Source organism: Camelus dromedarius, chromosome 24 (assembly GCF_036321535.1).
Source record: "Camelus dromedarius isolate mCamDro1 chromosome 24, mCamDro1.pat, whole genome shotgun sequence".
NCBI classification, from domain to species: domain Eukaryota; kingdom Metazoa; phylum Chordata; class Mammalia; order Artiodactyla; family Camelidae; genus Camelus; species Camelus dromedarius.
In genome coordinates, this window is record NC_087459.1 from 9,191,419 (window position 1) to 9,206,815 (window position 15,397).

Genomic DNA, 15,397 nt, shown 5'->3' on the forward strand with positions numbered 1-15,397 from the left:
CAAATCACCTAGCTCACGAGGGCCTATGTCCACCTCTTACAGCACGTGGACCTGTCCAGGTCTGACTCGGAGGAGCCAGCAGATCCCTGGGGGGTGGGGTCTCCCCAGTATCCTGTGGGACTTGCCTGCTTTGAGATTTCCACTTGCCCTCCCCAGCAGCCAAAACCTGAAGGCGGCCCTGCTCGCCTCCCCCAGAGGCTCTCCGAGTTGACCCCAAGCAGAGCACTTACTGCCCTGGTGTCCCCTATGTTACTGGAGGACAGTGCTATTTAACGCCTATTAAGCGCTTGGCCCAAGACCAGCCACCTTGTGACACTGGCCCTACAGGGCTGCCTGGCAGGGTTGTCACTGCTCCTTCTCCAGCAGCAGGCAGAGTAGCCTCTGGTGGTCCAGTGCTTGCGTGGCATACTCATCCACAGGAACGTCTTTGAGCTCGCCCTGGCAGATGTCCCCCACAGGGTCTTGCAGGGCCACCTATCCAGAGGCTCAGGAGGACCCCCATCAGGTGCTGCAGCATGCCCCCCACCCTGGTGGCCTGGCTCACCCCCACACTTTTGTCCCTCAGGCTGCTTTGGATGACCCCTAGGGGGTCAGTGGGTCAGCGTGGTTTGGGTTCGAGCTGTGGCTGTCCCAAAGGGCCTGGGATCTGCTGTGACACCAGCAAGCACACCAGCCGCATCCTGGAAAAGCTGCTGCTGCCTGCTCTCCCCAGGACACCCCCTCCTACCTCCTCCTGCTGCCAGGTCTACAGGGTGACCTTGGAGTCTGGCCAAGGACAGGGCAGGGCACTTGTCTGAGATGAGTCCTGTGCTGTAGACAGTGGGCTGGGCACTGCCAAACTGAAACACACTCAGGCAAGGTGGCCAGCTTGGAGGGGGTGGGTGTATGTCCCTTCCACCTTTGTTGAACTATTATTTTGTTCTTTTGTTTTCAGCCTTGGCATTTAAACACTGGTCATAAGCAACAGAATCCCCTAGAGCTAGTGTGAGTGAAGGAAATTTGCTTTAGAAGGATAAAGGGCAGCCCACAGAGGCAAGGATGACTAGAAGGAGGAGCTCCAACTCCACAGGACACTCTTTCTCAGCCTGGAAGGTTCCAGGCTCTCAGGCCAGCTGAGAGTCCTCATCTGTGGACACAGCTATGCCTGCCCCCTGCCTGGGCCCTGAGGGGTTTTCTCTCCCCCTCCAGGGTAAAAAAAAAAATCCCAGGGAAGAATTCTGATTGGCTGGTTTGGAGTCACGTGTCACCTCTTGACCAATCACTGTGACCTGGGGGACATGGTGGGTTGACGGCCCCAGTTTGGGCCATTTGCCTACCTCTGGGAGTAGGAGCAGATCTGGCACCAGAAAAAAGGTGGGGCTGACTCAGCTGTGGCCCCAAGAAGGGTGGTTGTGAGAAGGGCAAGTAGATGACATTTGCCCAGGAGCCATTTCTGCAGTGTGACTCAAGGGTGAGGCTGAAGGGGATGGGGGTTCAGCAGGGGTCTGTGCCTCAGTTTCTCATTCTGAGACAGGGGCATGGTTTTGGGTGAACCCCTGGATAGGTGTTCCTTTCTTAGCCCCCTCAGGTTTGACTGTCCATTATTCAGCCAGTTCCAGATCCTCCCACCCTAAGCCAATTTCTCAGTGGCAATTTATTTCCTCATCCATGCCCCGAAGTGTCCTGAAGCCTTCCTGCCTCACCCAAATCCCAGCAGGTAGAGACCCAGCTCCCCTGCTGAACAGGGCATCTAGCCTTCCAGCGAACTCCCCTCTCAATGTTTGGTCCATGTCCCGAGAGATGGCTGTGTTCCCAGGGTCCCTTGTTGCTCCCATTCCCACCAGCCTCTCCAGCTGCCCCCAGCTGTGCACCAAAGGGAACACCACCCACCTGGCTCCACTCCTGCCAAGCCCTCTAATGGAAGCTGAATGCAGGAAACAAAAGCTCAGAAGCTTTGGGAAGGATGAGAGGGTGCTTTTATTCCTGTAGCCCTCTGTAGCAGTCACAGTAGCCAGGCACGAGTCCAAGCTCTGCATAGGTGAACCCAGTTAATCTTCACCATTAGCCAGGAGGTGGGTTTTACAGAAGAGGAAAATCCCCCAAGGTCTCAGAGCTGGAGGGAGGGTGGCCGCAACCTGGCTTCAGAGACCGAGCATGGACAGTAGAGGTCAGGCCTGAGGCTGCCTTCCCTCACTACGTGTGGAGGGGCTGCGGCTGGCTCGCCACTATGTCCCCTCATCTGTAACCTTCGCCCTCACCCCCAGCCTGATGCCCTGCTGGCCCCTTTCAGCCACTTCCAAATACTCAGTGGCCACTCTCTGCTGGGCACTGTTCTGGCCACTGAGGACCGCTAGAGACTGAATCTGTGTCTTCTCCAAAATTCATATGTTGAAGCCTTAATCACTCGCCTCCCCAGTTTGACTGTTTTTGGAGATAAGCCATTCGTGGAAGTAATTAAGGTTACATGAAGTCATAAGGGTGGGCTCTGATCTAATAGGATTAGTGTCCTTCTAAGAGGAGACACCAGCCAGCCCCCCTCTACTCCCCACCCCGGGCAGACACAAAGAGGAGGCCATGTGATCACACAGTGAGATGAAAGCCACCTACAAGCCAAGAGGAGAGGCCTCAGAATGAAACCCATCTTGCCAGGACCCTGTCCTTGGACTTCCAGCCTCCAGTCCTGTGAGAAATCAACTGTGTTGAAGCCACCCAGTCTGCGGTATTCTGTTCTGGCTGTCTGAGCTAAGACATCGACAGAGACCCAGTCCCCAGACAGATGCAGATCAAACTGCTTCTATCCCCTGTCAATTCACATGGTGACGTGGCTGAGGAGGAAGTGTGGTGGCCAGGAAGGACCCCCAGGAGGAGGAACCAAGTGGAAGGCTGCTCGAGGAGTATCAACTTGATAGAAGGAGGTTCCAGAACTTTCCAGGAGGTGGGCACAGTCCAGACCCTGACCACCACTGAGCCCTGTCCCTAGCATTTCCCCACCTCAACAGAGACTGGCAGTCTTGCTGTCTGGACACTCCAAACTGAAGAGCAGACTTTCCCAAGGTCAAGTCTGCTCCCACCTCTGGTCAAGTGAGGAGAGAGGCCAGCTTTGAACAAGCCATTCATTCTCGCTCCCGAACTCTGCAGACCCAGGCCAGGAGGAGCTATGCATGGCCAGGGATGGGAGACTGGGCTCCTGGACAGAGCAATAGAAGCCCAGAGCCAGGACTGGTTTTGGAGATGAGCTGCCAAGGTTCCTCCCGAGCTTCCTGGCCTGACCACAACAACCCCCAACCTCCACCCCTGCCTTTGCCAGGCTGGGCCCAGGCTCCTGCCCCCAGTTCTCAGCACTGTGGCCCAAGCCAAGCTTCCTTGGAGAAACCCAGGTGTCCCTTTCCTGCCACCTCAAAATCACTGTTCAAAGCATCTTTGTTCCAGGCTGGGACTACTGAAGCCGCAGCCCCGCCCTGACCTCCTTAATTACCCCCTGGCCAGGCCCCCACCCACTCCTGGCTCTTTAAGCCCCCAGGTCCTCCCCCAGGGCAGTCAGCAGGGAGGACACCAGCTGCGGAGGGTGAGAGTAGAGTTAGGGGCTGCCAGGGGGTCAGGAGCAGCTGTCAGGTGGTGGAAATATGTGGTGGGGGAGGGGCTGGGCACAAGGGTTTGTATGGCACAAATGGTGCCCAAATCTAGCAGCATTTAGGGGGCAGGGGTAATCTTTGGGGGCGGTCTGGGCAGAGGGCAGAGCTGGGCCACAGGGACAGGTCTGGGACCAACCAGGGGTTAAAGGGTCTGGGGTCTGGTAGGGTTTGGGGGCTAGTGACCTGGGCTAGGACCCTCCTCTCCATTCTCTGCAGGCTTCAACCAGAGGGCAAGCCCCAGACAGCACTACCCCTACCTGGCGCAGCCCTGAAGACAGAATGAGGCGAGCTTCCTGCCTCCAGGTCCTACTCCTACTGCTCCAGGGTGAGTGGTGGGCAGGGGCGAGGGGTGCTGACCACAGGAACTTTGGTTTGCATCTGTCCCATTTTTCCTGGTTCCCCTAGAGCACTCTAAGGTGTCCTACTTCTGGCTCCAAGTGTTCAAGTTCTATCACTGACCTTGAGCTCTCCAAATCCGGATGTGCTCATCTGTGTAATGGGTGTAAGTCCTCAACTCACAGTACTCTGGGGAGGGTTTAACCGGGTAACTGATTGCACAAAAGCCTGGCATCGGGTCAGTGGAACGTATATAGGGTTCCACCCTCCTTCCTAATCTCTGACCTCCCTCCTGCTCTCCTCGTTATCTGACACCAAACCCTTAATCCCGTCCCTTTCCTGCTTCCTCCTCCAGGAACTGCTGGGACACTGGCGTCTGCAGGTAAGGAAGCCTCAGAGTGCCCTGGTGCCAACCCCCCTTAACCTTGGTCCTGTGTCTCCCCGCCCCCACCCGCCTTCCAGACTCCCACTCCTCTACCCACCCTCGGCGTCCCCCTTGTCCTCTGCCAGCCTGCGGGCAGCCTCGTGTTTCAAGTCGAATCGTGGGGGGCCGAGACGCCCGAGACGGAGAGTGGCCTTGGCAGGCGAGCATCCAGCACCGCGGCGCACACGTGTGCGGGGGCGCGCTCATAGCCCCCCAGTGGGTGCTGACGGCGGCACACTGCTTCCCGAGGTTAGCAGGCCGACCAAGCTCGGACGAGGGGCACTCCCCTACTCTCTGAGGGCTCCACGTAGAGGGTTGGGGGAGCCAGGCCCAGGGAAAGCGGGGCACCACTTGGTGGAGGCGTGATCCCCAGGCTCTGAGTGAGTCGGAGGCGGAGACTGAGGCCCTCCTCAGGACGGAGGAGGGGCGGCTGTACCTCCTCTCTTGTCCCGCAGGAGGGCGCTGCCGTCGCAGTACCGCGTGGGCCTTGGTGCGCTGCACCTGGGTCCCGCCTCACCCCGCGCTCTCTTGGCGCCTGTGCGGAGGGTGCTGCTGCCCCCGGACTACTCGGAGGACGGGGCTCGGGGCGACCTGGCGCTGCTGCAGCTGCGCCGCCCAGTGCCCTTGAGCGCCCGAGTCCAGCCCGTCTGCCTGCCGGAGCCTGGGACTCGGACGCCACCCGGCACACTGTGCTGGGTCACTGGCTGGGGCAGCCTCCACCCGGGAGGTGAGCAAGAGGGCGGGGCACGGGGGCTTCAGGGGAGGGACAGGCGATCTCTCTCCATCTCTCTTGACTAGGAACCCCAACTCCCTCACTGCCCAATCCAGGACCCAGCACGACCTCCAGGGACCCAAATGTCCTCCCAGTCAGCCCAGGGAGTCCTGGCCTGGCCGGTCAGACTCTGGTTTCCACCTCACCCTTTCCCAGCTCTTAGAAGTCCGCTTTCTTCTCCAGTGCCACTCCCAGAGTGGCGACCTCTGCAGGGAGTAAGGGTGCCACTCCTGGATGCTCACACCTGTGACCGCCTATACCACAAGGGCACCAACGTGCCCCGTGGCGAGCACATAGTGCTGCCAGGAAGTCTGTGTGCCGGCTACGTCGAGGGCCATAAGGATGCCTGCCAGGTGCGAGAAGCTGCCAGGAACCTTTAGAGTTCGTGCTTCTTGTGGCCAGCACCCTGCCTCCCTAGAACCACTTTCAGGCTCAGTGTCCTGGACCCCAACCCCGAGGCACCACCTGAGGGACTGAAGCCCTGGGACTCTTATTCAAAGTCCCTGGAAGGCTGGGACCTAAACTCTGCTTTCTCCCACAGGGTGATTCTGGAGGACCCCTGACCTGCGTGAAGTCTGGGCGCTGGGTCCTGGTGGGTGTGGTGAGCTGGGGCAAGGGCTGTGCCCTGCCCAACCGTCCAGGTGTCTATACCAATGTGGCCACTTACAGCCCCTGGATTCAGGCTCGCCTCAGCCTCTGATGCAGTGATACTGGCCTGAAACCAGACACTGGGGGTCCCTCAGCTGCCTGGTCCCTCTGGGGATCCGCACATCCCCTTCCTCATCCCCGGCCCTTCTGACTTCAGGCTCAGAGGCTTGATAAAGCTAAGAGGCCATCCACCCAACCATCCCCCGCCTCCTCCTTTGGGGTGCACCAAACTGGAGCTGTCAACCCTCCTCCAAGAGCCTCCCGTATGTCCGGGAGTCTCACACTCCCTTCCTCCACTTCCTGCTCATATTTACTCTTCTCAGCTCTGACCAGGGTACCCAAAGACAGGCAAGTGAGTTGGTACTTGTTCTGGTCTGTGTGCCCTTCTTTTCTGGAGGAAGTCAGGGGGATTCACATGGGAGAGGGATTCATCACCAAGGAGATGATTCTCCATTACTAGCTCTGAAGATGGTGGGGCCATGTGGCAGGGAGCTGAGGACAGCCCTCAGCTGACTGCCAGCAGGGAAAGGGAGCCCTCAGCCCCACAGCTGCAAGGAACCAAACCCAGCCAATCACCTGAACAAGCTTGGAGGCGAACTCTTCCCCTGGCCTCCAGATGAGAGTCCTGACAGGCTAAGGCCTTGATTTCAGCCTGGTGACACCCTAAGCAGAGAACCCAGCGAAGCCCACCCACAGAGTTGTGATTTAATAAATTTGTGTTGTGTAAGCAGCTATACTGGTAGTCATCTGCTAGAGAGCAATAGAAAATGCGTATTTTGCCCTGCTGTAGTGGAGGTGCCCCGGGAGGTAGGTGGCTGGCCACCAGGCCTGGCCGTCCCGTGTACTCTAAGAGGCTCAGGAGTCTGGGCACCTGGCATCATGCCTTCTGCCCAGAGGAGCCAGGAGCCCCTCAGGTAGGCCTGGCCATAGCTTCTGCTATCCCTGTGTTTTCCGTCACTACCCAACCCATGCCCTAGAGAGTCTGGGTCTATGTCCTAGCCTTGGCCAGGCCCCTAGGTCCAGAACCCCTCTTTCCCCAGCTGCATCTGGAGACCGGCCTAGGCCCTTTGCAGTTCCCTGACCACCCTCATGTGCCTGGGAGCTGGTGTCATATCCCCTCTCTGCCACCCTCTCATCCCCAGGCCAAGGAATAGCCATGCTATAGACAGAGCTCAGTTTCTAGAAGAGCAGAAGGAACAAGAACCTGAACAAAACCTGAAAATTCCAAAGCCTTACCTTGGAGCTGACAGGGGCCGCGGGGGAGGGGGGGAACAGGAGAGGCCGTCATCAAAGGCATGACCTGGCTGGACAAGACCACGTGCAGCTGCCCACCAACACAGGCCTTGGTGTCCTCTCCCACCCTTTCTCCCAGGGAAGAAAGTGGCTGTACCAGGTGGTGGCTGCCGACCAGGCCAGGCTGGGAGGCTGGGACTATGGACGGGCATTGAGGGGGCTCCAGGCTGCTGTCTCTCCCAGGCTGAGGGTGGGCATCTATCTGGGGTAGTAGAGCTTGGCTGCCCCTTGGCAGGCGGGGGGTTATCGGGCACCAGGGTACCAAGAAAGGGGTGTGGCTGTGGCTGTGGGCACATCTGCTGCAGGACCCTGGTAGCCCCTGCTGGGTGATGCTGGCTGTCCTCCCATCCCTCCCTCAGCTTGGGGCCAGTTGAGAGACCTTCCTCAAGACAACTCCCAAGGCACTGAGACCAGAACAAGCCAGGGGCTGAGAGCCAGGTTGCCTCATCCTTGAACCTACCATGATTAGAGGAATGGGCTCCCATTTACAGCCCAGTGTTTCTGAAACATAACCTGGAAGCTAAGGAGGGGCGTCCTAGAAGCAGAGGGGCGGGGACTGCCCATGGAAAGGAATGAGAAGAAATCAGCTACTTCTCGTCAAGCCCTCCCCAGACAGCATTCGGAGGCCTCTACTGCACCAGCTCACCGGATTTTCACTTGATACTCTGTGAGGTGGGCTTTCCCCATTTGTCAGATGAGAAAACTGAGGCCCAAAGTCACACAGCTGGTAGATGGGTAGACTGGGATTCGAACCCAGATGGTCTAATTCTGGAGGCAGCTGGTAGTGGTAGAGGGAATTACCCCCGCCCCCTTGTTCTCTCCACTTCCTCCCACCTTAGCAGTGTGGCCTCCAGGCCCCCTTCCTCTCGGCCCATTCGTGGTGTGGCAGCCTCATGGGGTCAGACAAGTCGCAGCTGTCCTCTGCCCAGCAGGCTCAGTGGCATGGCACCCTGTGCTGCTGCATCCTGCCTGTTAGCAAGGTCAGTGGTGGGGCTGGGAGGTGGGAGGAGTGTCCTGGCTCTGCATCAGTGGCATCCTGTCCCTGGCCTTAGGACAGCTGCCTGATCTGCCACAAGGGAGCCCCTGGGGCGGAAAGGGTAGTCCTTGAGGACACTGGGCTTCTATCCAAGCAGGCATTTTCTAACTGCTCACCTGCTCCAGTTGCTAGTGCTGCAACCAGATGGCCCAGCCTCTCCCAAGAGTACTGACATGGCTCAGTTTCCCCATCTATAGTCTGAACTGGTAACACCTACCCCATCATGGCTGTAGGGAGAGTGGAGATGACTCAGTGCTGCCCACAGAGCATGTATGCTTCGCCAGGCACAGGTGGGCTTTCAGTTGATCTCCGAACGCCCATGAAGTGGTCTCATTTCCCATTTCATGAATGAAGAGACAAGCCTAGAGAGGCTAGGTAACTTGCCCTAAGACCCACAGCAGGTAAGAGGTGGAACCGGATTTGAATCTGGGTGACTGACTCCAGTTCCACACTGAGTTATGTCACTTCCCTGATGGAAATGAAAGTAGTTGTAAAATACTACAAATGAGAGGTACACTAGTGACTAGTGGTCATTGATTATTACTCTTTATTCTTCAGTGCTTTTAGTAGACCAGAGGAGAAGGCTCACAATGCTGAGACCCTATAGGCTAAGTCTGGAGGTCGGGGAGGGACCCCATCGTGAGCGTCGGGTGATTAAGGCAATGGGACAGAAAGGGCCCAGGAGGATTTCCTGCGCAGAGAAGCAGGAGCAGCTGACCAGCTGGCTCACCCACCATCTTGAGACTCCCATTCTGTCTGTCATGGTTCCCAGGAAGGAGAGCCTGCACGGAGCTAGACCACAGAGCCAAGTGCTGGGAGCTCAGCCCCTGCTCCTCCCTCAGACCTCTCCTGACCCCATTCCCACTGCAGGAGGTGTCACTGTACTGAAAGACGCGGAGGCCTGCAGTCACCTCCCGCAACTGACCCAAGTGGAGAGCACCATGGGGTGCACAGAGATCCCTTCTGAGGGGAAGGGCTGCCTTGAGCTCAGGGAGGGAAATCACAGGAGGGAAAGGGACTTCAGAGGACTCCTGAGGAGTCAAAGGCTGGCAGTCAAAAATAATGACGATAGCTCTAGCTTAGGAAACATTTATTGAGTGCTAACTCTTAGTGGTGTTACCCAAAAACTGGGCTCACCTCTTGGTGGCTGTCGAACCAAAAGATACAACCAAGCCAAAGATCAGGTGAAGGAAGGACTTACTTGCAACAAGTTAAGAACACCAGGGATCTTTCCCAAAGCAATGTCTCTCCGAACAGCAAAACTGGGGAAGATTTAAACTAAGGGTACATGCATATTCATGCAGGGGCTTACACTGAGGCCAGGCTTAGATGACAAAATGGCATAGGCCAAAAATGGCTTCTCTTCTGTCAAGAAAGCCATGCCTGGTTCTCTTTCTCCAGGCGCCCCCTACCCTATCTGCTTACAGTGAGGCTCCACAAACTTTACAAACGGTTATATTCCAGTCTTAAAGAGGAGGAAACTGGGCCTTGGTGAGGTTAACCACCCTGGGCTGCATAGTCAGTGCAGAGCATGGATTTGAATCCCGGCAGGTCTGAGCACAAAGCGCACACGGTTAGCCACCAGCTTGATTAAGGGCTAAAGCGGCAGCATCTTCAGATTCTACCCACTCTGAAGAATTCTCAAATTGTGGCCCCAACAACTACAGAGCTGTTCGGAGTCCAGAGTCACCCGCTGGCTCATCTCTCGCCTGGTGCCACGCACAGGCCTTCTCTGGCACACACCAGCAATGACCCAGCTGAGGCTCTCCCTCTCCCGGCCAGTAGTTGGGAGAAAAGTCTCCTTTCCTCACTCTGGTGTAACGACAATTTGGGGCGACGCAGGAGAGCGTCCAACTACCAACATGGAAGGCCTAAGTTGTTAGTATGGGTGCCCCTGTAGAGGGCAGCCAGGGAAGGACCAGGGCACGGAAGCTGGTGAGTGCCCAGGGCCCCAGGGGTCAGGGGGCTCTCCCTTCCTCCTCCTGGGAACCACGAGCACCCACTCTAGTCACGCATGCTGCTTCTTCCAAGGATGTTGGCCAGGCCCACTCCCTAACCCCAACAGCCGCGCCACAAAGCCTCTGAACTGGATTAAATAATCCTTACTACGACGGGGAAACGGGGACAGTTCTCCGATACGGTGGCCGAAAGAACCAGAATTAACACCTCCTCAAAATGGCCGCCAGGGAGACCCATAACCATGAGTCAGACTCCCCAACATGGCAGCCCAGGTGTCTCTGAGATGCGAATGTCTTGCCGTCCCGACGACTAAGACACACATCATTCATTCACTGTCTCTAGGAGTGTGAGGTACCCTGCGCTGGCGAAGTTAACCCCGACGTCCCCAAAAGAACGATGGGGCCTGCGGCCCGGCGTCCCCATCACTGCATCAACATGGGGACGTCGCTTTTGCCACTCCCAAGATGGCGCCGTCGCCTCCTGCGTCCCGCCTGCGTTCGGTCCTTTCCGGATTTCCACCAGCTCAGCCACTCCGCCAACCGGAACTGCCCTGCGCCACGGCGCCGAGATGGCGGCCGGACGCTCAGCAGGAGCGCCCCCACTTGCCGATTACTTAAAATGGCAGCCGCGGGGAGGGGCCGCCGGCCGCGGGGCATGCTGGGGGCCGGCGCGCGGGTTGCCGGAACGGGGCGGAGCGCGGCTGCGCCGGCGCGTCGAGGGGGAGAGGCAGCCGCCGCGATGGTGAGCGGTCGCGGGGGGAGGGGCGCCGGGCCGGGGCCGGGGCCGGGGCCGGGGGCGGCGGGGGCAGCGGGGGCGGCAGGCCGCGTTGTGGGGGAGCTCGGGCACCAAGCTCACGCCGGCCTGCCCCCCCCCACCCCAGGACGTGTTTCTCATGATCCGGCGCCACAAAACCACCATCTTCACTGACGCCAAGGAGTCGAGCACCGTGTTTGAGCTGAAGCGCATCGTCGAGGGCATCCTCAAGCGGCCGCCGGACGAGCAGCGGCTGTACAAGGTGCGGTCTCGCCGATTCCGGGCGTCCAGGGGCCGGGAACAGCCGCCCGAGCCTAGCTGTGGGCACACGGCGGCCGCCTCGTTGATGTAAACAGCGGCGGCCGCTGGCCAGAACTCCCCCGCGTGGGGCCGTTGCTCGGACTCGGGGCGATGAAGCCCCGAGAGCGTTCGCTGTACTGGGGGTCTCGATTAGGATGACTTTAAATTCGCGCGCCAGGCTGCTGAACGCCGAGGGCCAGCGTCGCATCTAATCTACAGCGGCCCCACCCGCAACGTGCAGGCTCTTGACATCCCTGCTCCGCGATTAAGGAAACTGAGACTCGGGGTTGGCCACTTAACTAGCCCAAGGTCATTGGCAGTTAGGATTTGAACCCCGATGCCCGTAATCCTCTGCAGGCCCATTACATACCATGCCACCATCAGCCCACCCCACTCCTTAATACAAAGAAATAGTGTTGATCAAGATGAGTCAGGTCCCACCACTTTTTCACCCAACAAACTTTATTACTTTCTAACCTTCTCATGTTCTAAAAGCCCTCCCTTTCCTCCTTACAAACCAATTGCAATTATTCAAGGATGGCTTGGGGTTTGGTGTTTTCATTGGGGAATTCGGCGTGTCATCCCCTTATTCAGGCCTCTGGCAGCACGAGGTCCCTAACTTAAGTGCATTGATCTGATTCGGGCTAGAAACTGGGAAATTGGTCTTTCGCTCCAGACTTAGTCTTCACTTTCTTTGTCTCTAAAGATCTTTCCTTCTTGAAACCTACTGGGGCTTCGGTGTTTAGGACTCGTCCTGCTGCCTGAGCTCGTTCCACTTGCTGTGCTTTCTTTTTTATTTACTTACTTTTCCCCTTAACCGGGGATTGAACCCAGGACCTTGTGCACCCCAGGCACTGACCCGTACCACCACCACCTAACCCTTGTGCTTCGTGCTTTCTGTGTCCTTTGCTCATTGATACCTGGTTTCTCTGTGAGTTGTGAATTCCAGTAATTCCCATCTTGCAGATAGGAAACTTCACATCAAAAAGATCAACCAGGGGATAGGGAGTATAGCTCAGTGGTAGAGCGTGGGCTTGGCATGCACAAAGTCCTGGGTTCAACCCCCAGTGCCTCTGTTGGGGGGAAAAAAAAACTTTATCCAAGATGACAGAGCTGATATTCAACGAGGTTTGCCTGTGGCCAGATTGGGTCACTGACAGTTGAAATTAGTTTCACCTGGAATTTGGAGAGGAAAAAATCGGACTCTGGAGCCCTATCCTAGGAGGTTCTGATTTGGGAAGTTTTGGGTGTAGCTCAAAACTGTCTTTGATATACTCTGAGTTGGTTCTGGGTCCTACTTGGGGTTTGTCTCTCTTCTGACTTGCAGTATAGTTGCTGACCAGAGAATAGAGAAGTCTTTGGGACTGGCCCCTCCTGGGTCCTCTCTTGAGACCCTGCTTGCCTTTCTCCTCAGGACGACCAGCTTTTGGACGACAGCAAGACATTGGGCGAGTGTGGCTTCACCAGCCAGACGGCTCGGCCGCAGGCCCCAGCCACTGTGGGGCTAGCCTTCCGGGCAGGTGAGGAGGCTGCGGCAAGGCGGAGATGGCCAAAGAAAGGGGTTGTCAGGGAGGCTGCAGTTGTTCCTCTAAGCCTGATGAACAGTGTCTCCCACAGTCCACAAAGTGCAGGCATTATCTTGTGATAGTGTTTGTTTCCCCATTAGAAACGAGAACCACAATGAGATTCTTGTAGATCTTGAAGCCTTTTTCATGGAGGACTCAATGGTCCCTAGTCACAGTACCAGCTTCCATTTACAGAGAACTTTTTGACTATCACCTGGCCCTACGCTCTGCATTTTATTTCCCTTGTCCCATCTAATCCTCTTGATAACACGAGAGGCAAGCACTTTCCTCCCCATTTTGGAGACACAGACACCGAGGCTTGCTGGCAGTCATGGCGGGGAGCCGCGGTTCAGATGCAGGCTGCCGGGACTTCGCCTGAGCTGTGCACTTTGCCAGCCACTGTCTCCATGATGCATTTCGGCAGCATCCCTGTACAGGCCAGACTTGTGTTATGAACATTTTAAGGATAGGGAAGTTGAGCCTCGGGAGGTTAGATCAGGTTCAGCCCCTTTGTGCCCCAGAGCTTGTATTCTCATCAGCCACACGCCACCCTGCCCGAAGTGTAAAACCCTGAGGGGTAGAGGTGGTTTATTTCCCTCCAGTGTACCTCCTTTTCCCAAGAAAAATAATTTTAATTTTCTCTTTGTCTCTGGAAATTTAAAAAGGGGTTGTACGGAGTTTCCACAGCTGTGGACCCAGGCAGGGGCTGTGTGAATGGCTGAGTAGACTTGGATAAAGTTACAAGGAGTTGTTTTTCTGACTTATAGTAAGAAAATGTATCGAGGGTTCAGGAGGGAGCGTACAGCCTTAGCCACTCTTCTCAGTTACAAAAGGGTAACTGTGAGGCCTTAGCAGCGTGTCCCGGGGCAGCTACTTCATGCCCCTCTCTGTAAAGGACTGGCCTCACAGCGAGGCAGCGTGAGCCTCTGTACACCTGCAAGTGCTCAGGAAAAGGAAACCTTTTAGGGGCTTTTACATGGGTTCCCTCAACCCTCACAGTGACGCTGAGGCAGGTGCAGGACTGGTACAGACTTTGTACAGATTGCAGGTTGGGTGCTGTACAGGGCTGCCCTTCTGAGGCAGGCAGGCGAGGGCTGAAGGCACATCTCATTCTAAGCCAAGGCCAGGCTGCATTCTCCCAAAGTATCCCTCTCTGACTTGAACAAAATCACCCTGTAGACTTGCAGGTGATTATTTGTTCCCCATGACAACGTTATGGCATAGGTTGTGGTGGTGACTAGATCCCAGGTGGCATCACCTATGAGGCTGCAGTGTGGACTGTGGACTGGCTGTTCTTTGCTTCCCTCACAGGCTACTTCCACTTGCAAAAACACACTTCTGGTTTGTTTCCTTTTGCAGCTCCAGTAAAGGTGAGACAGGTCTCTCTCCCCACCCCCAAAGTAGTTGCTTAGTTAGGGAGATGACAGTGTCAGGTGTTAAATGGCATCATCTGGACTTTCCAAAGAATGGAGAGAGGTGAAGGCAAGAGTTGTCATTGCAGATGTGTGGTTTGGAAGATGAATTAGTGATTAAGCTGGCCTTGGTGTCTTAACTTCAGCACTGTTTGACATTTGGAACCAGATAATCCTGGGTGAGATTGTCTTGTGCATTGCAGGATTATTTAGCATCTCTGCCACTACCAAAGGTGGCCACCTACTCACTAGATGCCAGTTGCAGTGCCCCCAATCCCCAGAAGTTAAGACAGTTAAAACTGTCCTCAGACATGACCAGCTTCCTCCCTGGGCAATCTAATCAGTTGAAATCCAAGTCAGGTTGAGAGTTTCGCAGGTAGAAGTACAATAGAAAAGTTGTAGCGTTCATTTGCTTTGTGCTGAGGTGACAGCAGAAACAAGACAGGAGAAAGTCTTCCTGGGGCCACTGTTTATGGAGGAAAGCAGCTGGTCAAAACAGGTGGGGATAGTAGTGTAACATAGAGTGACTGGGGAAGGCGTCTCTGAAGAGGTGTTATTTGAGTGCCCGTGGATGCGCAGAACAGCCAGTCATTCTGAGTGGCAGGCTAGGGACCACCAAAGGCCCTGAGGCAGGAAAAGAACTTGATGTGGGAACATGGGGAGCACAAGGACAGGTGGAGAGATGTAATGGCATGAACTTGAGATTTTTCTTCAAATTACGATGGGAAGCTATTTAGGGGAGGAGTAAGAGGTGTTAAGGGAGCAAGGAGGGGGAGATTGTAGGTGGATGCAGGTCAGCCCAGAGGCTCACTGAGGGAAGCAAGAGGGTGAGAAGGGCCCCAGGATGGGGGAAGGGAGCAGGGTCAGGTTGGTCCTTTGTAGTGGCCACCCCTCCTCCAGCTCTCTACTTTCCTCTCCACCAGATGATGCTTTTGAGGCCCTGCGCATTGAGCCCTTCTCTAGCCCCCCTGAGCTGCCGGACGTGATGAAGCCACAGGACTCGGGAAGCAGCGCCAATGAACAAGCTGTGCAGTGAGTGGGCCGCCGCAGCGTCCCCACTTCTCCCCCAATAAAAAGATTTGGGTGTCTGCCTGGTTGCTGCCTCTTTCTGCACACCCTCACTGGGGTGGGACCCACTACAGCCCACTCCTCAGGCTTACCAGGCTGGCCTTCTGGACAAGCTCTCTGGATCCAGCTATCCTATCCCTCAAGCCAGCCTTCAGAGTGGTCCCCTCCCAGCATGCTGGTTATCAGCTAGAAAGCCAGTGTCGATTTGGGAGAGGGTTCT

The 15,397-nt window shown here is 56.3% G+C and overlaps 2 protein-coding genes across 2 annotated transcripts; both read left to right on the forward strand.

Moving 5' to 3' along the window:
* Positions 1–2,133: 2,133 nt before the first annotated feature.
* Positions 2,134–6,521, forward strand: PRSS33 (serine protease 33). Its single transcript, XM_031447560.2, has 6 exons — positions 2,134–2,146; positions 4,303–4,329; positions 4,458–4,620; positions 4,827–5,098; positions 5,327–5,496; positions 5,685–6,521. The coding sequence occupies exons 1-6, from the start codon at positions 2,134–2,136 to the stop codon at positions 5,841–5,843; spliced, it is 804 nt and encodes a 267-aa protein (XP_031303420.2). The 3' UTR covers positions 5,844–6,521.
* Positions 6,522–9,989: 3,468 nt separating this feature from the next.
* Positions 9,990–15,197, forward strand: ELOB (elongin B). Its single transcript, XM_031447709.2, has 5 exons — positions 9,990–10,055; positions 10,422–10,820; positions 10,960–11,094; positions 12,547–12,652; positions 15,033–15,197. The coding sequence occupies exons 1-5, from the start codon at positions 10,005–10,007 to the stop codon at positions 15,143–15,145; spliced, it is 804 nt and encodes a 267-aa protein (XP_031303569.2). The 5' UTR covers positions 9,990–10,004; the 3' UTR covers positions 15,146–15,197.
* The last annotated feature ends 200 nt before the right edge of the window (positions 15,198–15,397 follow it).

Bases quoted from the DNA above. Each gene is read 5' to 3' on its own strand.
- ELOB (XM_031447709.2), top strand. From the start codon at position 10,005: ATGGGTGCCCCTGTAGAGGGCAGCCAGGGAAGGACCAGGGCACGGAAG. The intron at 10,821-10,959 runs GTGAGCGGTCGC...CCCCCACCCCAG, and splicing joins GAGAGGCAGCCGCCGCGATG to GACGTGTTTCTCATGATCCG. The intron at 12,653-15,032 runs GTGAGGAGGCTG...CCTCTCCACCAG, and splicing joins GGGGCTAGCCTTCCGGGCAG to ATGATGCTTTTGAGGCCCTG.
- PRSS33 (XM_031447560.2), top strand. The intron at 4,330-4,457 runs GTAAGGAAGCCT...GTCCTCTGCCAG, and splicing joins TGGGACACTGGCGTCTGCAG to CCTGCGGGCAGCCTCGTGTT. The intron at 4,621-4,826 runs GTTAGCAGGCCG...CTTGTCCCGCAG, and splicing joins GCGGCACACTGCTTCCCGAG to GAGGGCGCTGCCGTCGCAGT.